This window comes from Trichosurus vulpecula, chromosome 7 (assembly GCF_011100635.1).
Source record: "Trichosurus vulpecula isolate mTriVul1 chromosome 7, mTriVul1.pri, whole genome shotgun sequence".
Lineage (NCBI taxonomy): Eukaryota > Metazoa > Chordata > Mammalia > Diprotodontia > Phalangeridae > Trichosurus > Trichosurus vulpecula.
The window spans coordinates 131,513,937-131,540,264 of NC_050579.1; the positions used below are offsets into that span (position 1 = coordinate 131,513,937).

At 36.0% G+C, this 26,328-nt stretch overlaps 1 protein-coding gene and 1 non-coding gene across 3 annotated transcripts in view; one reads left to right on the forward strand and one right to left on the reverse strand.

Moving 5' to 3' along the window:
* The window catches only part of L3MBTL3 (L3MBTL histone methyl-lysine binding protein 3), a 154,029-nt gene that overhangs the window by 61,453 nt on the left and 66,248 nt on the right, over positions 1-26,328 (reverse strand). For both annotated transcript variants that reach the window (XM_036768842.1, XM_036768843.1), the window contains exons 14-15: positions 18,323-18,399; positions 623-708 (exon numbers count right to left, since the gene is read on the reverse strand). In XM_036768842.1, coding sequence (XP_036624737.1) covers positions 623-708; positions 18,323-18,399 — 163 coding nt within the window. The remainder of the gene's footprint in view (positions 1-622; positions 709-18,322; positions 18,400-26,328) is intronic.
* On the forward strand, positions 16,062-16,168 carry LOC118858889. Its single transcript, XR_005011007.1, has one exon. It is a non-coding gene; the product is annotated as a U6 spliceosomal RNA (small nuclear RNA).

Sequence of the window (26,328 nt, forward strand, 5' to 3'; positions counted from 1 at the left end):
AAAAAATCATTTGCAAGTCATCAATGAGTAATCAAAATTGCATTGAATTTTTTTCTTAACATTTTTAAAAACAGTCCTGAACTACTCTGTTTGGAAGATATAGATTTTTTAGTCTAACTTTCAAATGTACAATTTTTTAAGCCCATAATTATTTTTTGCTTCTGTTCCCTATCTGCTTCTATTTTGGTTTTCTCTGGCATGATCTATTTTGTTCTTTGATTTCATTGGATGAATCTCTCATCTGGAACTAAAATATAGTATTGAAAATGGCTTAGGGAATTTGATATACATAACTATATATATATTTGAAGGCTTTTCTTGCCTTCTTAATAGATAAAATAGATGGAGGGAGAAAATTTGGAACTGAAAATAAAGTAAAACTGAATTTTTCAAAAAGTGGACTAAATTTATTCAGATGAATAACTCAGTAAAAGTACCATACAAGGTTGTTTTGATAAATAAAAGAAACAATTTGTTCCTAAAAGTATCCAATTAAATTGAAAAGCAAAAAGTTGCTGAGAAAGTAACCATTTGTAATTTTCTAGAATTTATTTATAAAAATTTAAAAAACTTGTATTTACTAACAAAAATTAATAGGACATCATAAAATATAGTCACTTACCACTTTAAAGGCCCTTGCAGGAGCAGGCAAAGAATTAGTTTCTTCCAAGTATTTGTCCCAGGAAAAATGCTTCACATTTGGGTAATCTACAAGGAGATTACAAACAAAGAAAAATGTATAGACAAAAGCTAAAATCTAATATACAAAATTATTATTATAATCAGAAAATATTAACATTTTGGTTTCTGAGCCCATTTTCACATAATAATCCCAAACAACCTTTCAGATGGGTCACACACTGATGCTATTCCAGGTCATCTATATAAGTTAAATAGTTCCTTTTCATTCTGACTACTTGATTTTTACTTTCAGAAATTTAAGTTAAAAATATAAGTTTAAATAAATAGTTTTATTTTTTTTAAAAGAAAAACTCACATTTATCACTTAATAATATGATACTTTGCATTATTTAAGTTTTTATATACCAGTCTATGTCTTTATGTATCTACCTCTTTTCTCCTCAACTCATTTGAACATCTATGAGGAGGGACTGTTATTCATATCCCATACAAGACCTGGTCCACAGCACTCAGTAGTATGGTTAAACAATTAAACCAGCCAAAGATGCGCAGATTCATACCCACAGTCAAAAATCTATAGGACTACAGTGTTCCTTAAAAATAAGAGGAAGTAGAACAACTCCAAGATTAACACATATCAGATTGTCTAACATAACAGAAAAGGAAAATGACAAATGCTGGAGGGGAAGTAGAAAAATAGGGACACGAATGTACTGTTGGTGGAGTTGCACAATAGTCCAACCACTCTGGAGAATAATCTGGAAGAATTTATAGCAAGGGCTATAAAACATTGCATACAAACCCTTTAACTCAGCAAAATCACTACTACATCTGTACTTCAAAGGGATCAAAGACAAGGGATAAAGATGTATATGTATGAAAATATTTATAGCAGCTCTTTTTGTGGTAGTAAAGAACTAGAAATTGAGGAGATGCCTATCAATTGAGGAACAGCTGAGTAAGTTGTGGTATATGATTTTGATGGAATACTATTGTGCTATAAGAAATTACGAGCAGGATGCTCTCAGAAAAACCTGTGAAGATTTACATGAATTGATGCAAAGTAAAGTGAGGAGATCCAGGAAAATATTGTACACAATAGCAGCAATGTTGTAACAATGATTACTGTGAAACACTTAGCTACTCTGATCAAGGCAATGATCCAAGTCAATTCCAAAAAACCCGTGATGAAAAATGTTACCTATCTCCAGAGAGAGATCTGGTGAACCTGCAATGAAGAAGACTGAAGCATCTATTCTTTCACTTTTTAACATTTCTTGCTTTTTATTAATCTTTTAGCAACACAGCTAATATGGAAATGTATTTTGCATGACTTCACATGTATAATTAATACGATATTGTTTGCCTTCTCAATGGGTGGGGAAGGGGGCTGGGAGAGGGAGAGGGTTTAGAACTCAAAAAATCTTTAAATGGATGTTAAAAATGAGTGAATGAATAAAAAAGTCAGGAAGGTCTTTCCACAAATACAAAGAATCGCATGTAGGAATCAATCATTCAACCCATCATCAAACATTTGTTGAGGTCTTCTCAAATAACAGGTAGTGGTAACAAAGACAAAAGCAAAAACAGCCTTTGACCACAAAGAGCTTACATTCTAACATGAGAGAGAAATTGTATGTATATATGTAGATACAGGTACAGTCAGATAGATTCTCCTATCTATACACAACTATATACAAAACAGATAGGGAACCACTGAAGAGTGATTCAGTCAAATCTCTGCTTTAGGAACCAGATTTGGAGTGGAAAGAGACTTGAGCCAGAGAGAGCAATTAGGATGATACTGAAAGTGTCTAGATGAACTCCTGACCTAAAGCAGTGGCTGTCTGAATGGTGAAAAAAGGTATTTCTGAGAGATGCTAAGGAGATAGAAATGACTACATTTGGCAACTGTCTGGATATGGGGGTAAATAAGAATGAGGAGTTAAGGATGACACCCAGGTTGAAAAGCTGGATAACTCTAACAATCGTAGCAACTTCAACAGAAATAGGGAAGGTCAGATGAAGGGTAGTTTTGAGAGAAAAGATGAGTCTTGGAAACAGAATCATAGAATTGGAGGAGCTGGAAGGGGCTGCAGAGGTCATGAAGAACATCAAGAACATCCAAGAAAAGCCTGGGTAAGCCACGGTGGTGGATAGGGGAAGGTAGTGGAAAGGAAAATTTATGTGGGCTTATAACCACATGGTCCCTACTGTCAAGTGAGTCACAGGACACACCTGAGTCCAGCTCATAGAATTTTCTGGGCACTCTGCCCTCCTCAATATATGTGTCACCAATTCTGGTTGCATGCTACCTTGTTAGATATGTGGTTGTTATAAATAAATTTTATGAGAAATGGTTCCCTGGGTAACTGAGTGCCCAGAGACTCTAAATGAAATATTAAGGCAGCCAAAATTGAAGCCCCAAGGAAACAAACACTTAGTATGACAGTACTAAAATTGAATAGAATTGCTACACCAGAGTAAAAGACTTGGGTCCTAATCCTTACAAACACTGCTGCTTACATCTTGTAGCGTGGCCATGAATGAAATCAAGCAGATGAACCTTCCACAGGCAGAACCTTCAAAGAGAACTAGTTGCTTTGACAAAACTGCAGTCACTATCACACTATCAAAAAAGTATTAATAATAATAATAGCTATCAGTTCTGCAGCACTTTAAGGATTATATGTTATCCCATATGACCCTCACAACAGCCCTGTGAGGTAGATTGTATTATTATCCCCATTTCACAGATGAGTAAACTGAGGCTAATTTTCCCAGGATCATCTGGATAATTAAGAGCCTGAGGCACAATTTGAAATCAGATGAAATCTTCCTGACTCCAAGGCCAGCACTCTCTCGCAGCATCACATAATTGCCTTATCATTTGTATGCCCAGCCCACTTTTCTTCATTGTTAGACTGTGAGCTCTGAGGAGGTCTGGTTTTAGCCTTTCTTTGTATCCTCAGCACTTAACACAGTGCCTAGAACATCACTGCCACCTAATAAATGCTTACTGACTTGACCTTTGTAGAAAAATGAGTATGTGCTTAATAAATATACGGGACAATAACAAGAGGGCAGGAAAAGTTATCCCTTATTTAATGGGCTTAGAAATCTAAAAGGAAAGGAGAATCTCTCTGTCTAGGGTTAGTCAGTACAAGAACCTGCTCTGACTGGTGTATAAGGGACATTCAAGTGGCACAAAGGTACATAGTTTGCTGTGCATTAAACAGTCGCATGAGAGGAAAGAGGGATGTTTGATTTATGACTCAGGAAATTTAAGACCACGGGTCATTTCACTGACATGCAAATCCAATGCCAGTAAAAGATGGTGGGGCATATATTTACTCTATATTACAAACTATTAGAACTGGAAGGGGTTTTAGATGCCATCTAAGCCAACTCTCACCCCCAATTTTACAAGTGAGGAAATCAAGAACCTAGCTTCCCAAAACCATGGAGACCTGAGCTCTATACTAAATTCTGTAAGGGTCTTTACCTAAACTTGTTATTTCTTTCATGCAGCAGCACAAATAACTTTAAAGTACACACATAATAAATGTTTGCTGAATGAATGAATTCATAATTAATGAGATTATGTGACTTGCCCAATTTTGCCTGATTCAAAGTCTAATGCCCTTCTCGTGACAGCACACTATCCCTATCTCTTTAGTTTCTAAAATTGACTTAATATGAATTTTTATTGTACTGATTAAAAAAAAATTATTGAAATCTTTTTATTCACTTCTATTTCTGAATATATCCCTTCCCCAAGTGAGTTATCCCCTATAATAAAGAATAAAAAAGAGGGGAAAGCAGTTCAACAAAACTAATCCAGATCTCAACAGAGTCTGATAGACAATGAAATTTTCCAAATTCAGAATTCCCCCCTCTACAAAGAAGGAAATGAAGTGTATTTTCTGGGTCATTACAATGACCCAGTGCTCAATTTCATTTTTTAAATTTTATCCACTTATATTGTTGCAGTCATTGTATATATTATTTATGACACCGTGTCCCCTGATATAAATCTTCCCATGCTTCTCTGAATTCTCTGTATTAATCATTTCTTATGGTAAAGTAATATTCCATTACATTCATGTACCATTTGGCACATGAAATGGCATGATCAGTGATTTTTCAATTATAGGCATCTACTTGGTTTTCAGTTCTTTGTTACTACACAATGTTGCTACAAAAAGTTTATGTATTTTTGACCTTTCTTTCTGTCCCTGTCTTTCTTTGACCTGTCTAGCAGTGGGACCTCTGAGTCAAAGGAATGCATATTTAAGTTTCATTTTTAAAAACTGTTTTTTAAAATTGCAAAACTAAGAAATACAAACTATGAATAGCAATATAAAAATTCCCCAATTACTAAAAATGAGAGAAATACAAATTAAAAACTGATCTGAGGGTCTACCTCACATCCATCAAACTGACAAAGTTGAACCACCCCCCTCCAAAAAAAGGGAAATGACAGATGTTGGAGAGGCTTTGGGAAAACAGGAACATGAATGTACTCTTGATTGAACAGTAAAATGATTCAGACCTTCTGTAGAACAAGTTAGAACTATGCCCCCCAAATTAATAAACTGTGTGTATCTTTTAATCCAGCAATACCACTACTAAATCCATACCCCAAAGAATTCAAAGAAAGAGGAAAAGGACCCATATACACAAAAATACTTATAGCATCTCTTTTTGCAATTGCAAAGAACTAGATATTAGGAGGCTGTTCATCAGTTGGATAATGGCTGAATAAATTATGGTATCTGAGTACAATGGAATACTACTGTGCAGTAAAAAATAATGAAGGGATTTGTTTCAGAGAGATCTGGGAAGATTTGTATAAACTGATGCAGAAGGAAGTAAGCAGAACCAGAATAATGTATGCATTAACAATATTGTTTTAAAAAAGCCTCTGGAAACTTAAGAACCCTGACTTGTACAATGACCATCCATAATTGTAGAGGACCAATGATGAGTGATGCTAAATATCTTCTGACAGAGGTGATAGTGGATGAAGTACAGGTCAGAGGCAAAACTTGAATCCAAGTCTTTCTGGCTTTAAGTCCAGTTCTTTACTATACCACACTGCTTCAGATATTTATATTAGTTACTATTTATCTTAGATATTACATCCTTATCAGGAAAATTATATGAAACAAATTTTCTCCAATAACCATTTTCTCTTCTTACTCCAGCTGCATTGATTTTACTTGTGCAAAAGCTTTTCAAACTCACGTCATCAAAACTTTCTATTTAACCTTTTATGTTCCTTTCTATTTTTAATGACAATTCCTAAAGCATGTATATACTATGCTTAAGATGGCACAAACCAGTGACGTACCAAATGCTTTTTTGGATGTTTCGCACTATTAGAAAAAAAAAGTGCAGACCAGAGGTTCATTCAGTGGCAAGAACACTGGACCTGATAAAGCTCAAAAGGGAACCAAAAGATACAGTTGTAATCCCAGCTGTGACACTACAGCTATAAGCCCTTTAGCCCTTTAAGATTTTCTAGGCCTAAGTTTTCTCATTTACAAAATAAAGGGATCCTGGATTTGTAGTCAGAAAACCTGGATACCTGGTTCAAATCCTTGCTCTGCTTCTTACTACCTATGTGACCTTAGACAAGTCATTTAACATCCTCTCTAACTCTAAATCTGTGGTCCTATGATCCTAAAGGTTATAGCTATTTAATATTTTTATTGATGCCTTAAATGAAAGCATGGAAGGCACATTTAGTAAACCTGTAGAGATGATATGAAGCTGGAAAGGCCAGCTAATGTGTCAGAATGAAAATCAATTTCGATAGGGCATAATGATGATCTACCATTTCTGGAAGGGCACTGACAAAATCCAAAGGATCCAAGGGATGTTGACCAGCATGATGAGGAATAGAGGGACTAGGGATATTTAGTTTGGGAGAAAAAATACTCAATAGGGAGATAGCAGCCATCTTTAAGGTTCTGAAGAGTTATCATGTAGAAGAGATATTGAACTTGTTCTGCTTGGCCCAGGAAGGCAGAACCAGGTAACAAGAGGGTATTCTCGTTCAGGTATGGGTTGGAAGAAATAATCTTTGCATTCCAACTTTTTGAGGCTCAGAGGGTAAGAAAGTTTTGTCATGTGGATACAGTGGCCATTAGTATCAGCATATATTGAGTACTCAAAGGTGACTGAGTATCCTAGAAGGCCCGAAGGAATCACAAAAGATTTACTTTGTACACTATTGATTGCAGGGGGGAAAGCCACGTTGTTAGCTTAGTACATCACTGCTGCTATAGCCAAAGTACCCTTAAACAAGCTGTTATGCTCAATGGAGGGCACAGAGGATACATAAAACTTTTTCTTTTGCTTCTCTGACTTCACAGCAATATTTTCCATCTTTCTGATCCCAGTTCTCTCCAGGATGGATAGGGGTTAAAGAGGTAAAGATAAGAAGTATATCACTTCATTAACCTCCACCGGACAGTACAAAGGACAGAGTGCATAAGGAAATGACTTCTATCACCTTGAGTCTTGTTCTTTCTCTTGTCTACAGCAGTTCTACTATTGTAAAGATAAGTATCTGGGAGCTTTAGGCTTATAATTCAGGCCTCAGCACAGCTCTGCAATTATAACTTTCTTGATTTCTTTTGAAATTAGTACTACATATTAAGATAAAACCATAGTGACCATTTAAAAGTTCAACTAATCCGGGCTGGTTCTTTGAGATCAATATCTTTATATTCCTGATGATGAAGAAATTTTAATTAAGTAGCAAATTGTCCTTTTTACATTTAAAATATCATGTGAAAGAAGATTAGACTTATTCTGTTTGGCCTCAGAGAGCAAAACTAAGAGCAATGGGTAGAAGTGGCAGAAGCAAATTTAGGCCTGATGGCAGGAAGACTATCCTAACAATCAGGGCTATCCAATACTGGAGAGGGCTACCATATGAGGTGCTAGGTTCTTTTTTCACTTCAAAAAATTACAGAGCTTTACACTGAAGAACATAAAGAAGAGCATGAAAACAGTGGGGTAATACATAATTCTAAAAAGATTAATGCTGCTATGTTTAGCAGCTACCTCATTTTTTAAAAAAAGCAGAGAACATAGAATATGATATTCTGGAAGGCAACAGGGCTGGGATTACAACCTTGAATAACCTTCCCAGCAAAACTGAGCATAATCCTGGAACATTTAATGAAATAGACTTGAAAGCATTCCTGATAAAAAGACCAGAGATTAATAGCAAATTTGACTTTCAAATACAAGACTCAAAAGAAGCATACAAAGGTAAACATTAAATAAAAATTATAAGAAACTCAAGGTTAAATATTTTATCTTCCTATATGGGAAGATGATTCATGTAACTTCTAAGAACTTTATCATTATTAGGCAGTTAGAAGAAGGACTCTACATAGAAAGAGGGTGTGGAAGTAAATCAATTATTTTGGGATGATGTTAAAAAAATGAATAGATGAGAAAAATGGATGCCTGAAACAAGGGGTAAGGTAGAGGAAGAATGGGGAAAATTGTCACATAAAAGACATGCAAGGAAGAGGTTTTGCAGTGGAGGGAAAAATGGTGGGGGTGGGGGGGGGGAGAAATGCTTGAATGTCATTCACATCTAAATTGGTTCAAAGAGGGGGAAAAAGACACACACAAACACATACACATATACTCAACTGGTAGCAAATATATCTTACTCAAAAGGAAAGTGGGGGGACAAATAAGAAAAAAAGGTGGAGGGGGTGATGAAAGGAAAAGTATATGAAAAAGGCAGTGGTCAGACGCAAAACAAGACTTTACAGGGAAAAATATAGAGAGAAAGAATAAACAGAAGAAAATAGGATAGAGGGAAATGCAGTTAGTAATCATAACTGTGAATGTGAGTAGGATGAACTCACTCATAAAAGTAGCTAGATTAGAAACCAGAATCCAACAATATGTTGTTTATAAGAAATACACTTGAAACAGACACACGCAGAGTTCAAATAAGAAGCTACAGCAGAATCTTTTATGTTCAGCTGATGTAAAAAAGGCAGGTGTAGCAATCACGATCTCAGACAAAGCAAAAGCAAAAATAGATCAAATTAAAAGGGATATGCTACAAGGCACCATAGACAAAGAAGTAATATCAATACTAAACATATATGCATCAAAAAGTATAATATCCAAACTCTTAAAGGAAAAATTAAATGAATTAGAGAAGGAAATAGACAGTAGGACTATACTAATGTGGGACCTCAACTTTCCCCTCTCAGAGCTAGATAAATCTAACCATAAAGTAAATAAGAAAGGAGTTAAGGAGATGAATAGACTCTTAAGAAAAGTTAGATGTGATAGACCTCTGGAAAAAATAAATGGGAATAGAAAGAAGTATACCTTTTCTCAGCTGTATATAACACCTTCACAAAAAATTGCTCTTATACTAGGGGTATAAGAACCTCATAACCAAATGCAGAAAAGCAGAAATATTAAATGCATCCTTTTCAGACCATAATGCAATAAAATGGTATTAACTGAAAACTTAATAATCTAATCCCAAAAAATGAGTGGGTCAAAGAACAAATCATAGAAACAATCAATAATTTCATTAAAAAGAATGACAATGAGAAAATATTCCAAAAATTGTGGGATGCAGCCAAGCAATATATAGGGGAAATTTTATACCTCTAAACGTGCACATCAATAAAAGTGAGAAAGACTAGATCAATGAAATGGACGTGCAATTAAAAAAACTACAAATAGAACAAATTAAAAATCCCCAACACCAAAATTTTAATTCTGAAAAATCAAAAGAGAGATTAATAAATTTTTAAGTAAAAAAAAATCACTAAACTAATAAAACTAAAAGCTGTTTTTTTAAAAAAAATCAATAAAATAAACCATTGCTTAATTTAATTTTAAAAAGGAAACCAAATTACTTGTGTAAAAATTAAATGGGTGACTATACCACCAATGAAGATAAAATGAATTATTTTACCCAATTATATGCTAATAAAACTGATAATCTAAGTGAAATGGATGAATATTTACAAAAATATAAATTGCTCAGATTCAGAGAATAGGAAATGGAATACTTAAATAACCCTATCTTAGAAACAGAAATTGAACAAGCTATCAATAAGCTCCCTAAGAAAAAATCCCCAGGACCAGATATATTTACAAGTCCCAATACTATATAAACTATATGAAAAAATAGGTAAAGGAGTCCTACCAAATTCCTTTTATGACACAAATATAGCTTTGATATTTAAACCAAGAAGGGCAAAAACAGAGAAAGAAAACTGTAGACCTTAATGTAGATTTTTAATGAATGCTAACACGATTTTTTTTAAATGCTAGGCAGGATATTACAGAAGTATATCACAAAGTTCATATTGTATGACCATGTGGGATTTATAGCAGCAACACAGGGCTGGTTCAGTATTAGGAATACTATCAGCATAGCTGACCACATAAATAACAACAAAATTCATATGATCACATCAATAGATGCAGAAAAAGCCTGTGACAAAATACAATACCCATTCTTATTAAAAAACACTAGAAAGCATAGGAATCAATAGAGCATTTCTTAAAATGAAAAATAGTATGTGTTGAAAGCCAACAGCAACCATTATCTGTAAGAGGGATCAATTTGATATCTTCACAATAAAATCAGGAATGAAGTAAGTATGTCCATTATCACCATTAAAACAAGAAAAGGAAAGTGAAGGAATAAAAATAGGCAATGAGGAAAAAATTATCATTCTTTGCATGTGATACAATTGCATATTTAAAGAAACCTAGAGAATCAACTAGACAACTAGTTGAAACAATTAACAACTTCAGTAAAGTTGCAAGACATAAAATAAAATCACATAAATCAGCATGTCAGCATAAATTACCAACAAAACTCAGCAGCAAAAGACAGAAAGAGAAATACCATTTAAAATAGCTAAAAACAATATAAAAGGCTTGAGAGTTTACCTGATAAGACATATTACCAAACACTTTTCATGCCAATAAAGACAGATCTAAACAACTGGAGAAATATTAATTGGAACAGGCAGGTGGTACAGTGGATAGAGTGCCAGGCCTGAAATCAGAAAGATTCTTCTTCCTGAGTTCAAATCTGTCCTCAGAAATTTACTAGGTATGTGATCCTGGGCAAGTCACTTAGTCCTGTTTGCCTCAATTTCCTCATTTGCAAAATGAGATGGAGAAGAAAATGGCAAACCCTGGAGTACCTTTGCCAAGAAAATCCCAAATGGGCTCATGAACAGTCAGACATGACTGAAAAATAATTTAACAGCAAAAGGACTGAGCCAATATGTAATTAAATGACAATTCTAACACTTCTAGGGCTGTCTCATACAAGTGAGAAAAGGACCCACATGTACAAAAATATTCATAGCAGCTCTTTTTGTGGTGCAAAAACTGGAAATTGAGGGGATGCCCATCAATTGGGGACTGGCTGAACAAGTTGTGGTATATGAATATAATGGAATACTATTGTGCTATAAGAAATGATGAGCAGGCAGACTTCAGATAAACCTGGAAAGACATATATGAACTGATGCCGAGTGAGGGGAACCTGGAGGACATTGTACACAGTTACAGCCACATTGCGTGATGTAGCCATAATGGCTTTTGTTTTCTTTGAATGGCTCAGCTTGCCTCATTGAGCCTCTGGACACTGTGGCTTGCTCTTCCGGGGCAGGAGGCCCGGGGAGCATGCCGGGAAGCAGACAGCTTCCTGTGTGAGGAGTCATGGGGCTAGCTGAGGGGAGGTGTTAACGGCTATGCTAGGGGGAGGGGCCAACTCAGGAACCAATCGGCCCTGGTCATTTGGGCGGAGCTTGATGATGTCAAAAACCCTATAAGAGGGGAGAGGACAGCTTGAAGACTCTCTTCTTTCCTTTTTCGGTTGGAGCCAGCGACAGTTACGACAGTTACGTCAGTTACAGCGACCGTTACATCGTCAGTTACAGTTGCAGCTTCAGTTACAGACACAGACACAGCTGAGGCAGGAGCTGCCAGTAGCAGAGCTGATCTACGGGAGGAAGCTGAACAAAGACTTCAGGCCAGTGGGTAATCTTATTACCATAAAAGGGGGAAACATGATTTTGCTTTACGCAATCATGTTTCTCTGTAGCCTCCTGGTTACTCTTTCAAGGCGTACTTATTGGGCCTGGAAGATTATGATCAACATATCAAAATGGGGCTGCTGGTTCATGGGTTGGTTACTGTTGAGCCTAAATAAATGTTTTGATTCTTCTGCCTTCTACTTTGAGAGTTTCTTATATCCGGCGATTCCGAACTTTTCAGACATGTTTATGATCCTCTTTGAGATTATAAACTCTGCCCTCCTGATACATTTGGCGTCACGAACAGGATCGCTAGGTATAAGATCTCTATTTAGAAGCAGAACAATTCCAGAGGAGGAGATGAATATCCCAGGATGGGAGGATCCATTTTATTCCTCCCTAGCAAAAGAATTGGCTAAAAAAGCTGGACCCTGTGAAAACTGGGAACCAAGGCTACGGAGAGGAGATCCTAGGGATTTGGAAAAGTGTTTACGAGAAGTTGGGATTCAGTCAGGGGCATCACTATCTAGGCAAAGCTGGATAGTGTTATCAGCCTACCGGCTAGTATACGAAAGATTGAGATTAAGTGAAAGACATGGGGGCACTCCTACCCCACAGGAAGAAGGGAAATCTCAGATAGCAGAAGACCAAACTGACTCAAATGAGAACTTTTCTATTAATGTGGCTAAGAGCAACAGGAGACCAAAAAAGCCCAGAGTGCATTTCAACCCAGCCCAGAAAGAGCCTGATTGCCTGCTTCGTCCTAGCCATGGTGGCAGAGGAAGTGAGTGGGGAGAGAATGAGACAATGTTAGGGGCTGAGGCACAAAACACTACTGGGGTTCAGGATGTGCCTCACACAGAGAATAGGAGATGGTTAAATGATCAGACAAGGGCTCGACCCATACAAAGGAGGAAGACAGAAACCCGAGGTGAAGATTCAGTTACAAGGGAAATTCAGGAAGATTTCTCACCGCAAGAGGTCACAGATATTTTGAGTAGATTCAGCCAAAGAATAGGAGAACCATTGATATCTTGGATGGTAAGACTCAGTGATCAAGGGGCCGGTGGAATATCAGTAGATGGGACAGACTGCATGATTCATAGGTATCAGCCATGATCCTCTAGTTCAACAAGCTTTTAGGGAACATCATCAGCAAGGAGATGGTGATAGCAGGACTACTCTGTTGGCATTAGCCGCTGTGGGATGCAATAAGAGATATGCTACTGATTCTATGTGGCCCACTGAGCACAGACCCTGGTATTCACTTAGAGATTGTATCATGAGACTAAAGGAGGAGGTAATGAAGACTGCCATTATGACAGGAACTGCAGACAAATATTACAATGATTCAATGGAACTGCCTCATAGGAATTTAATAATTAGGACAGCTCCCCCTGCTTATAAACAACTAATTTTGAATTTATTACTTGGAGAAGTATGGAGCCGTCTTACAACAGTGATAAATAAGATTTTACAGTTATATGACTTAGGTGACTGGGGAAGGGATAGATCTCCTCAAGAGAGAAGAGTGAATAACCAGCAAACTTGGCGCCAAAGGAGAGTAACAAGGAAAGAAATGTTTACTACTTTATTGAGAGCAGGAGTAGGTTTTGAAATGATAGATGGAATTCCAACCAATGAATTATATAGAATGTACAGAGATAAAGGCCTTGATAACAGGAGAGATAGGGAAATAAGAACTGCTCCTGCAAATACTACAGATGTTGAACCTTCAAACCCAAGTGAATCACATGAAAGGGAATACTGAAGAATTATAGTCCATACTTGTCTATTCTTTTTGTCCTTTGTTTTGGCTAACCTTGTTACTAGTTTTGTTTCCTTCAGGCTTAAGCACCCTGCACTTTCCGGTGACTGCCTAAGCATGTAGCATTCTTGGAATTCCTGCCAGCTTGTTAAAGAAATGACCTCTGGAATGGGACTTTTTGGGGGCAGGGCCATCTCTACATCCAATTTCAGCATGAAGAAGCTATGGAAAATGAGACCTTCACCCCTCACCCCAAGATTTTGAGCCCCAATCGTTCAAGGGGGGTGGAAATGATGATAGTGTTCTGTTTACTTATTTTGTGTTATCCTTGCTGTGTTGTTTTATTGTTATGATATTATTGATCCTATGTAATGGATACAAGGATTTAGGGGTGGACATTTGAATTATTAATAATTATTTTGGGGATGATTGATTGAAGAGATTATTTTGCTGGGATCTAGGGGTGGATCGCATTTGAATCGTTAACCAATGTTTGGGAATGTCACTGAATGATATGTTTGCTTTATAATGAATGATATGTTTTAGTTTCCTTTGTAATTGGATCACAATGTATGTTCTAGGATACATGGCTGATTAGATTATGTATCCTATAACAAGGGGTGGAGTGTAGCCATAATGGCTTTTGTTTTCTTTGAATGGCTCAGCTTGCCTCATTGAGCCTCTGGACACTGTGGCTTGCTCTTCCGGGGCAGGAGGCCCGGGGAGCATGCCGGGAAGCAGACAGCTTCCTGTGTGAGGAGTCATGGGGCTGGCTGAGGGGAGGTGTTAACGGCTATGCTAGGGGGAGGGGCCAACTCAGGAACCAATCGGCCCTGGTCATTTGGGCGGAGCTTGATGATGTCAAAAACCCTATAAGAGGGGAGAGGACAGCTTGAAGACTCTCTTCTTTCCTTTTTCGGTTGGAGCCAGCGACAGTTACGACAGTTACGTCAGTTACAGCGACCGTTACATCGTCAGTTACAGTTGCAGCTTCAGTTACAGACACAGACACAGCTGAGGCAGGAGCTGCCAGTAGCAGAGCTGATCTACGGGAGGAAGCTGAACAAAGACTTCAGTCCAGTGGGTAATCTTATTACCATAAAAGGGGGAAACATGATTTTGCTTTACGCAATCATGTTTCTCTGTAGCCTCCTGGTTACTCTTTCAAGGCGTACTTATTGGGCCTGGAAGATTATGATCAACATATCAAAATGGGGCTGCTGGTTCATGGGTTGGTTACTGTTGAGCCTAAATAAATGTTTTGATTCTTCTGCCTTCTACTTTGAGAGTTTCTTATATCCGGCGATTCCGAAATTTTCAGACATGTTTATGATCCTCTTTGAGATTATAAACTCTGCCCTCCTGATACACGTGATGACTAACTTTAGTGGACTTGGCTCTTCTCAGCAATGCAGGGTTCTAAGACAGCTCCAGGGGGTTCATGGTGGAGGGTGCTGTCCACATCCAGAGAGAGAACTGCAGAGTCTAGATACAGATCAGAGCAAAGTATTTGCTCTCTCTCATTTTTGTTTTGTTTCCTCTTTTTCATGGTTCATTCCACTGGTTGTGGTTCTTCTTTGCAACATGACTGATGTGAAGGTATGTTTAGTGTGAATTTATATGTGAAGCCTATATTGGATGGTGTGCCATCTTGAGGAGGGGGGAAGGGAGAGAGGGGGAGAAAATTTGAAGCTCAAAAGTTTGTGGAACTGAATGTTATAAACTAAAAATGAATAATGTTTTTTAAAAAAAGAGAGAAACATCTCAACAAAAAAAGACAATTCTACCAGAGTTCATTTACATATTCAGTCCCTTACCAATCAAACTACTAAAGAATCCTTTTATAGAGTTAGAAAAAAAAACAACAAAATTCATCTGGAAAAACAAAAGGGTCAAGGAATCAACAAAAAAATTGTGAAGGAAGGTAGCCTTACAGTAATAGACATCAAAGTATATTACAAATTGGTAATCATCAAAACAACCTGATATTGGCTAAGAAACAAATGAATCAGTGGAACAGATTAGGTACATAATACACAGTAGTAAATGATCATCATAATCTAGTGTTTGAGCGCTTTTGAGGTAAGAATTCACCATTTGACAAAAAATGCTGGGAAAACTGGAAAGCAGTTTGGCAGAAACTAAGCATGGCCCAGAATCTCATAACATATATCAAGCTCAGGTCAAAATGGATAAACGATTTAGACATAAATAGTTTCACTGTAAGTAAATTAGGGGAGCACGGAAAAATGTACCTGTCAGATCCATGGAAAAAAGAAGAATTTATGACCAAACAAGAGATGGAAAAGATCATGGGAAGTCAAATAGATAATTTTGAAATTAAAATGCTTTTGCATAAACAAAATTAATGTGAAGGAAAAACAGGAAATGGAGGGGGGGAATTTTATAGCAAGTTTCTCTTATAAAGGCCTCATTTCTCAAATATATAGAAAACTAAGCCAAATTTATAAAAATAAGAGGCATTCCCCAGTTGATAAATATTTAAAGGATATGAACAGGCAGTTTTCAGAAGGAGAAATCAAAGCTATCAATAGTCACATTAAAAATACTAGAAATTCGTGCTCGCTTCGGCAGCACATATACTAAAACTGGAATGATACAGAGAAGATTAGCATGGCCCCTGCGCAAGGATGACACGCAAATTCATGAAGCATTCCATATTTTTTACCTGTACACTGACTTAAGACCAGTTCAAATAAAAGTGCACATGTTAAAGAAAAAAAATACTAGAAATTCACATTAAAATAATACTGATACCACCTCAAAAAAATTAAAAAGTCTCATGTTAGATGGGATGAATTTAACAAGAATGACGTTTATTCCCTCTTCTGAAGACTTGAAGTTTTCAAAACGACATGAGCAGACAACTAAATAGTGAATTATTAATAACTACCTATTGTATAAGATTTATTAATATTTTAATATTCCACTGGATCTGTGATCTCATTTATGTGGCCATGAAGGCATACTCACTGATGATGAAAACTGTAAGCCATTTGTACCTATGTGACTCTTGTCCACACTCTCTCACAAGTTTCTGACAGGAGGTAACCACTGTGGTAGGGCCTGACTAGTCTTTTCTTCCTACTGCAGGCATCCTATTGGAGCACATGGACTATCCAATGTCGATTTGTCATTCTTGCAACATGCACAATCAGTTATCTTATCTTTAATCATACAATTCTTTAAAGACATTTTTACTCTGCTTTTTTATTTTTGCCCTGACTTATGATTTCATTAGTTTACAGAATTCCACAGTATGGAATTTCCCTTTACCAATAAAGATCAGAAACTTTTCTTCAACCTGTAGCTTCAGAGCTACCAGGGGCCCTGAAAAATTAAGTGAAATGAAAAGTTAGATAAAAAGTTAAGGTCACACTGAGTATGTGTCAGAGGCATGGTTTAAACCCAGATTGTCTTGGATCCAAGGCTAGCAGTCTTTGTTTACTATGCTATGATGTCTTCCCTATTCTGTTTACTTTTCATAATTCTTTGTCTACAAGGTTTAGTAACCTGGTAGTCTGACTATACATAGAGAGCTAATTCAAGAATGATTCTCTTATGTATGAGTCATTTCCTTTTGGCAAAAATGTTATAAATTTAATTTTTATGAAGTTATTTGATACTTGTCACATTCAGCAATTCCTGATTCTTTTCTTATGTATAGGAATGAAGTAATAAATCTTTAGTCTCTTTTATTCTTTATTCCTGAACCATATTTTCCAACATTTTTTTTTTTTGCCATCTTCCCCACTGCCCACCTCTGCACCAAAATCAGCAAGTATTTAATTTGGAGAACCTTTTCAAATTCTTCATAGAAATTCTCTATTTCATCATCCTACAACAGACATCATTATATAAGCTGCAATTATATTAAGGTGGTCTTTTTGCAAAAAAAAAAAAAGAGTGTGTATGTGTGTGTGTGTGCATGTGTGTGTGTGTATGTGTGTGCATGCACGAGTTTTCTGAGCACTGTGACATGACATGCTTACAAACATCTTAGAATTGGGTGACACTTAGCACCTTCTACTCTCTTTTATATCATTCTGACACCACTGATACAGAAGACAAACATCTACACATGACTGGGGGCCATTTGGTATGTTTCCATGGCCAAAGAATTTACCACTTAGTGGTCAACATACTGCTGATAAATCTCTATGTCCTTAGCTAAGTGAGTTCTTGGGAAGCAGACATAGACATAATCTGCTGATGGAATTCAAGGTCTTTCTATAATGAGCTGTCTTTAAGAACTCAGAGTCATATCCATGCTATGCTGAGGCACTGGAGTAGTACTGTGACATGATGATGATAATAATGACAGTTTATATGGAATTTTAAAGTTTGCAAATCACTTTCCTCAAAATAGCCCTGTGTTAGGTAGTACTGTTGTTATCCCCATTTTTACAAATAAGCAAATATGGTTCTGGAAAGTTAAGTGATTTGCTCAATGATCACACAGCTGGTCCAAAGTGAGATTCAAACCCAGGTCTCCAGGTCAAGCACTATATACACTATGAAAGGGAGTATTCCCAGCACTCAGAAAAATCTGGGACATTTAATAAATGTTTCTTGCCTTACCTCAAATCCTATATGTAATTTACCAGACTTAGATAATTCAATTCTATGGTAATAAAACACATTCAAATATGAATATAGAATCTAAAGAATAAATTTGAGCTATATAAATGAAAAAAATTACACATATAATTTTAAATTCTTTTAAAGACTATGTAGTGATTTCCATCATGGACAAAATCTAATACTACTATTGGTTTAGGATATTTGAAAAGTCATAGACATACAATATAGCACAAACCTGGTGGAGTGATAAGGGTCCGTCTATGTTCTTTACACCAACCCACTGGATGAATGTGTGGACTTGCTGCTTCACACCTGAGAAGGTAAATAATGAAACTCCACTGTTAAGCATGACACGTTAAGAATCCAACTTTAATAATCATAAACTGATTTAACTAGCTTAAAAGACCATTTTTTAAAATTTTTTTTATTTTTAGTTTACAACACTCAGTTCTACATAATTTTGAGTTCCAGATTTTCTTTTCCCCCTCCCCGCCTCCCTCCCCAAGACGGCATGGAATCCGATATATCTTCTACATATAACTTCACATTGAACTTATTTACACACTAGTCAAGTTGTGAAGAATTATGACCAATGGAATGAATCATGAGAAAGAAGACACAGAACCAAAAAAAAAACAAAACCAAGAAGACCATTTTAAAAGAATGATTCTTGTTTATCACAGCCAACCTAATTTTTAAAAGTTTTAATGAAACACTGCATAAGATCCTTTAACACCTCTCCCCAACACTCTATTTCCTCCACTCCAACCCAAGTCAAATCTCATGGAGGAGGCCTTTCTTGCTTCTATGGCCTCCAGACCATGGGGCACTGTTAGCTGCTCTGCTGGTACAACCTAAGGATCCCTGGACCTTGCCAACTGCCCTGCTACTGAAACCCTAACAATTCTAGGCTTTTCAATCTTCCCTGTAGCTGAACTTAAGTTGTTTCTTCCAAATAGAAAGTGAGCTCCCTGAGGGCTGGGACTGTCTTGTTTTTTTCTATTCATTTCCCTCTATTTAGCACACGATAAGTGCTTAATAAAAGTTGATTTTTAAAAAAAATATGTACTGGATACTCTTCTAGAGGAAAACTTAGAGAAACTAAATAATCTTTTTAAACTACGAATGAAAAATATAACCCATACATTTTTAAATGAATAATACATAAACTTGACACTAACAAACACAAACCAATATCTAGGGGGAAAAGACACAATTAAGTGCCTACTATGTGCAAGGCATTGTGCTAACACTGGGCACACAAAGAAAGGCAAAAGACAGTCAAACCCTGCCCTTAAGGAGCTCGCAATCTAATGGGAAAAGACGACATATAACAAGAAGCTGAAAAGTGAGGAGATGAAAAGTGGAAGCATGATGAAGTGCCATAGTCAGGTAGGAAATTGTGAGTTGTTTGTCCTAACACCCTTAAATAGGAAATTTAGGAGGAGCTCTGCAAAGCCCATTCTCAACCTTTTCCCATCAGAGGCAAAGAGGTCTGTATATGGCTATGGACTAGCATAATACCTGAAGTCCATCCCTTCACCATTTTCCCACCAACTGCACTCAATTTTTTTTTTTCCCTCCTTGTCTCCCAGCATTCAAGAATACATCACATCATTGAAAATTTAGGTACCCAGAATGAGTTACATAGTGAAAAAAATTAGAAAAAGACACAAATGGGCCAGCTTTGTTTCATGACCTATCTCTATTAAGTTCATCATAAAAGGGCAGAACATCTCAATTCTCAATGTAGCAGCATGGTGATCAGAAGCTGGACAGATGCACAGTGGTGGTTCCAAATTCCTGACCACAAAGAAAAGCTAACTAGTAAGAAACGCAGTACCTCTGTGCTAAGTAAGTGGATAAATACTTAAAGACAATAAAAAATAAAGGGCTGAAAACATCTTGGAAAAATTGAGTTTCTAAGCTGAGGTTTGTTTCTTTCTGATCTAACCCTAATATACAGCATTATATTCTTTTGAATCATCTATCAATATTCATAATAGTAAGATCTTCAAGTCATATGAGAAACAATGTGCTGAGGTTTAGAGTTGGGAGAGCAGTTCAGGTGTGAAAGAATTCACTTAGACCTTCTCTGCAGCCATTGGGAGCTTTATTTATCGTGCAAGCAAACACAGGCCTCCTTAGTAAAACAAAAAAAAAAAACCCTGATATTTGGGGGAGTTATGCTCATAGAGAGGTTTCAGAATGATGATGTAGTTTTAGAAGTTTTTATGGGAATTAAGGACAGGGGAAACACAGGATAAGGGAAACAAAAAGTAGTTCTTTCAGTACACATTCAAGATAAGGGAAAAAGGCCTTTAGGACACCTTCGAGTTACAGAATAAGCTATGGAGATTTAACCCTTATGGCACCGTTTGTATCCATATCATTTCCCCACTCAACCATTAGGCAGGAGAAATCTTTCAGGAAAAAGGGGAGGAAGTTATTATCTTCTTTGGTCACTTTTTCTGGCTGGTCACATCCTGGTCTATCTCACATCCTAATTGCTCCATCTACCTCAAGCACCTTAGCTTTTTAAATGTATAGGACTTCAAAAAACTTAAATGGCTATTCAGTTTTCATGCCTGGGCCATGCAAACATAATAAAAATGTCAATGCTACCAAAGTTCATTTTCACTCTTATTGCTATACCAATCAAAGAATTCTTTACAGAGCTAGGTGAAATAATAACAAAATTCATTTAGAGAAACAAGAGACCCAGAATCAAGAGAAATAATGAAAACGTTAGGAATGAAGGGGAAAGACCACTTTCAGACCCCCAAGCTGTATCATAAAGCAGAAATCATCCAAATCATTTGGTTCTAGTTCAAAAAAATTAGACAAAGATTAGAAAAGATTAGAGAGATTAGACAAAGAAAAATAAAAAAATAACACAATTTAATACACTGGTGTTCAATAAACACAAAATATAAATTACCTAGGAATGAACTCCCTGTGTCTTAAGAACTGTCAGTCAGCCAGTCAGCAAGCACTTATTAAAGGTTTACCAGATGCCAGAAACTGTGATAAGCACTAGGGATATAAAGAAAGGAAAAAACATAGTTCCTGCCCTGAAGGAATCCATATTCTAATGGGGAAGACAACATGCTAATAATTATTTTGCTTATATGTGTGTGTGTGTGCGCGCGCGCGTGTGTAGGTATATACATACAATATATGCATGTGTGTGTGCATATATATATATATATATATATATATGAACATATATCAAAGATACAAAGTGTAAATGAAAGGTAATCACAAAAGGAAGGCCTTAAGCAATGGAGGAAACTGCTGAGAAAACTGCTGGGTATGCAATCTGGTAAAAATTAGGTTTAGACTAACATTCTATAATAAATTCTAAATGGATATGTTACCTGAATATTAAAGATCAAACCATAAAAAATCAGAAGAGAAGCAAATCATATACTTTTCACAGATATAGGTAGATGAAATCTCAGTCAAACAAGTCAAACAAATAGACAATCACAAAAGACAAAATGGATAATTTGGATTACATGAAATTGAAGTTTTTACACAAAAGAAATGAGTGCATCTAGGATAAGAAGGGAAGCAACTGACTGGGAAAAATCTTCGTATTAAATATTGATTTGTTTTGATAATGTGTACTATTTGTGTATGTGTGTTTGTGTGCGTGTATATATATATATGTATAAAAATCAACAAGAACACATAGTACCAAAAGTCATTCCTCAATATATGAGTGATCAGAGGATAGGAAATAAAAGTTCTCAAGAAAAGAGCTGTAAACTAGTAACAACCATATGAAAGAAAGTTCCAGTGTCTAATAACAGAAGAAATACAAATCAAAACAACCCTGATGTTTTACCTCATACTCAGCAAATTGGTAAAAATAATGAAAGATGATAAACAATAAAAGTCATTGTCAAAAGAGGTTATGGAAAGACAGGCATATTAAAGAATTAGTGAACTATGAATTAATATAACCACTCTGGAAAGCAATTTGGAATTCTGCAATAAAGTGACTAATAGTCTACATCCAGATATTCTACTGCTAAGCATATATGCTAAGGAGATCATTGAAAAAAAAAAAAAGGTCTCCATAGGAGCCAAAATATTTACAGCAACCCTAGTCTTGGTAGCAAAAATCATGGAAACAAAGTAGAGGCCCACCTATTGGGGAATCACTAAACAATTTGTAATACATGAATATAATAGAATATAACTGTGTTGTAAGAAGGGATGAATATTATGAATATAGAACTATGGAAAGACTTACATGAACTGATTCAAAATGAAGTATGCAGTAAGGAAAGTGTAATGGCAAGCAAAGTGGGACTGTTCATTGTTTTCGTTTTGGAGTGCTTTTCAGAAATAAGGCAATCAAGTGCCTTTGACTGAGTCTTGCCTTTGGTTGTAGGAAGGCCCACACCCTTTTGCTAATTAGGTCACAAGAGGTATGAAGCTCTCTGACCCTGAAGAAGTGTATATATACTCTGAGGTTAGCATTTTGTTATCCAACTGAATGTTGTAAAATTATAAAAATCAAAATTATAATGATTATAAAAATGATAAAAATCAAAAAAGAGAAATGAAAATGATCCCAAAAAGAGAAATGAGAAGCCACCTCTTTCTGCTCCTGAGCAGACATCAAGGTCCAAAGGCATGATACACTGCATATAACATTAGATTTTCTTGATGTGTTTATGAGTTTTAATCAATTTTTCCTCCTATTTAAAAAAAATCTTTGTCATTAATGGATGACTCTCTGGGAGCAGGAAGAAGGATAGAGGAGGAAATCTAGACAAAGTAAAAACAAAAGATATCAGTAAAAATCTATTTTCAAAATATAGAGGATGTCTCTCTAAACCTATTCATATTCATCCCAGCACATTCTGGCTTACCCCTACACTAGTTTAATTATGTGCAAGACTGTCAGAGTCTCCAAAATTTGACCACAGTACCTACTTAAACAATGAAGTCATTTCAATTTAGCAATAAAAATAGAAGGGGGAAAAAAGAACCAAAAAACCTATCAGCAAATGGCAATTTATTTCACAGCTGGCAGGTTACAAAATCCATTTTGCAGGACTAAAAAAAAAAATCATCTCTTAGCCCCATCTAGTGATCATAAATGGAAATATTACCAAAAAAGACATTTTTGTATTACATTAATGTAAATAAGGCTGAAGCCTCTAACTTTATTGCTTTTGTATTCTTAAGCACATCATATAATAAATCTATCCCTTGAATTGCTTGAATAATCTCAAAGAAAGTCTTAAAGCACAAACACAGATAATGAAATGGTCTGTAGTGGTTTTAAATTATGGCTAGAAACCAAAGTAAACAGCACTATTTGGAAAAGGGAGAAATGCATTATTGTGTCTGAAGGCAGGACAGGACTGCACAGAAAACTATCTTTACCTTTAAATACCCCACTATTGACTGTGCCAACCCAGACTTAAACTTCCTTGAGCAGTAAGAACTTACAAGGAGGCAGAAAATAAGCCCCATACATCCATTATGTATCCTATCTCTAAACTTCTGGTACCAGATAATCCACTCAGGAAACTCAGGCCTTTCACAATAGTTCTATTATTATTTCAAGAATGATTTTCTCCTAAGAGTTCCAAGCATCAGGGCACATTAGAAATACTCGACAACATGTAAGGTAGGTTAGGGGCAATTATTATTGTGTATATTTACAGTATGTGAAATCAGAGGTACAAAAAAGTTAGAAACCTAACCAAATTCACACAGTAGGTTAGAAGCAATATGTGATATGGGCAACACCACTATTTACTACAGCTTCCTTTTTCACAGATCCACTTATATCCCTCATCTTGTCTCCCTCAGGGCACAAATATGTGCTCTAACCTAATCTGACTACATTAGCATATCGAATACTCAGCTGCTTTTAAGCTTTATGCTCCTTAAAGAAAAGGTCAAGTGAGAAAGTCATTGCTCTAACAACTCTTTTTAAGAAAGACTAGCCAAATGAATAAGTGTTTGAAGTGGAGTTTTGATTGGATATGGATTAAATGTTTAATCAATATGATATTTTCCATTTTTATTCTAGCTTCTCATTCCTTTACATCTGAAAATATAAAATTATTTCTTTGCTAAATTACAGTGCTCAATACAAAACCAAAAGATAAACAATAACGGGTGGCAATCATAGATTGGTATGAGATCCAAATGTCATTCTGCCAAGTGTGATGAGTACCAAAGGGGCACAATTTAAGTGACCCAGAATGAGTGTTACTGATATACAAGAAACTAAAATTCAAATTAACACAATTAGCAAATGATAACCCCCCTTCCATTTCATGAAGGAATATTATTTCAATCTTAGGTACACTTTCCTACCTCAATATATACTTCTGCTGACATAAATGGGCAGAAGAAATATGTTTCAAGGTGTTAGAACTTTTTAATTTCCAGGCATTTAGAAATTCCCTATTGAATCTTGGGATTCACCTCACCTCATAAGAAAATTCTGGCTTTTTAACATAACAAAAGATAGTATGCTGCTTCTTAGGAACCTCTTGTGTTCACTGGCTTCTTCTCATGGCACGCAAATATCACCTCAATTCAGAATGACTTCTTTCCATTACAGAAACAAACTTGCTTTTGACACTAAATAAAGCGATGTGATCTATTTACAGAGACATAAATATTTCTAACTAAGAAAAGTAAGCTTCTGCTTTAGGTAAAGTTGCTCTCACTGAGGTTTAAAAAAACACACACATTCTCATCGATAAGATCACTGACTAAATTCTGAGAACAATCTCCTAGTTAACACAACTACTTTAGATCAGGAATGGCAATCCAATTTGTAACCTCAATTACACACCTGGTGAGCAAGTTTATATTGCTAAAAATAAGTGCTATCTTTCCACAATTCAAAGATCAAAGGGTGAAATATCAAATAACACTGCAGATATCTCAGAGCACTTAAACTGTTTTCAAAATGTTCCTTAATTGCAGGTTGCAGGGGAAAAAAAGACAAAGTGAAAAATGCGGTAGAAAAAAATGTAGAGAAAAAAACCCACTGATGTCTTAATATCCATAGTTACATATTTGCACAAATACTTGAATATGTTCAAACAAACTTTACAAATTACTACAGTTTAAACATGTATTAAACCTGGCTATTTCAGGCTACAAAAGCAGAATTAAAAGAATTCCATTTTTTACCCCAGAAGAAAATGAAAGTGAACGACATATGGAAAGAATGTCTATGAATGCTACAATTCTTACAATCAAATACACAGAACAATATTCTGCTTTAAATAATTTTTCTTGTTCAGTTTCATTCTACCTCCTTACTGGGCATTAAAATCAAAATTATATATAATACCCCTCCATCAATTTTTGAAAATGAGGCTAACCTGGGAAAACTAAAATACTATTCTTTTTAACAATGTAAACTTATGGGTAAAAGTCTAATGATCAAATGATAAAAAGGATTTAGTACTTAATTACTGTTATTACATTATATAATTGTTAAATAAAATATTTAATGAATATTATTTATTAAATAAATATTATTTTAATGTGATGATTTATTCTGCCATTCAAATAAACACTCAAACAACAAGCATTTATTAACTTCTTAGTATATGCACATTCCAGCACCTAATGTACCACATAGTAGGCACCTAATAGGGTACTTAATATTATACGGCTCAGAGAGGCACCTCAAGAGAGAAACAGGAGAAAATATGTACCGCGCAAGCCAAAGGTATTCCACCTCCTTCTTCCTGTTGGACACAGATTCTAAACCTCAGATCCTTGGGAATAGCATTAACAGTGTCCTCAGGCATCATCTTAAGAAGCAACTCCTTTGGAGATGTGGCCTGGTAGATTCCTGTAGGCTGTGTGTTCCTGTAGGTGCTACAACCACAGCTAATGACCCAAAAAAATAAAGTTCTTAGCACAAAGTCCTCGGCACTGCCAAATGTTTCAACGTCTGAAACTGATACCGTTTTATCAACAGGGACTTTTCCATCCGACTTACAGATAAAATCTTTGAGTCGTTTCCCTCATTAGAATATGAGCTCCTTGAAAACAGGGACCATGTTACTTTTACTTCTATATTCCTAGAGCTTAGACAGTGCTTTGATTGTAGCAGACACTCAATAAATCCTTCACTACAGGGGTGTACACAAATGACTGAAGTAAAGTTCACCAATATTTCAGAAGAAAACCATTATCAAATTATCCTGATCACTTTCTGTCAGGAGAGAGGGG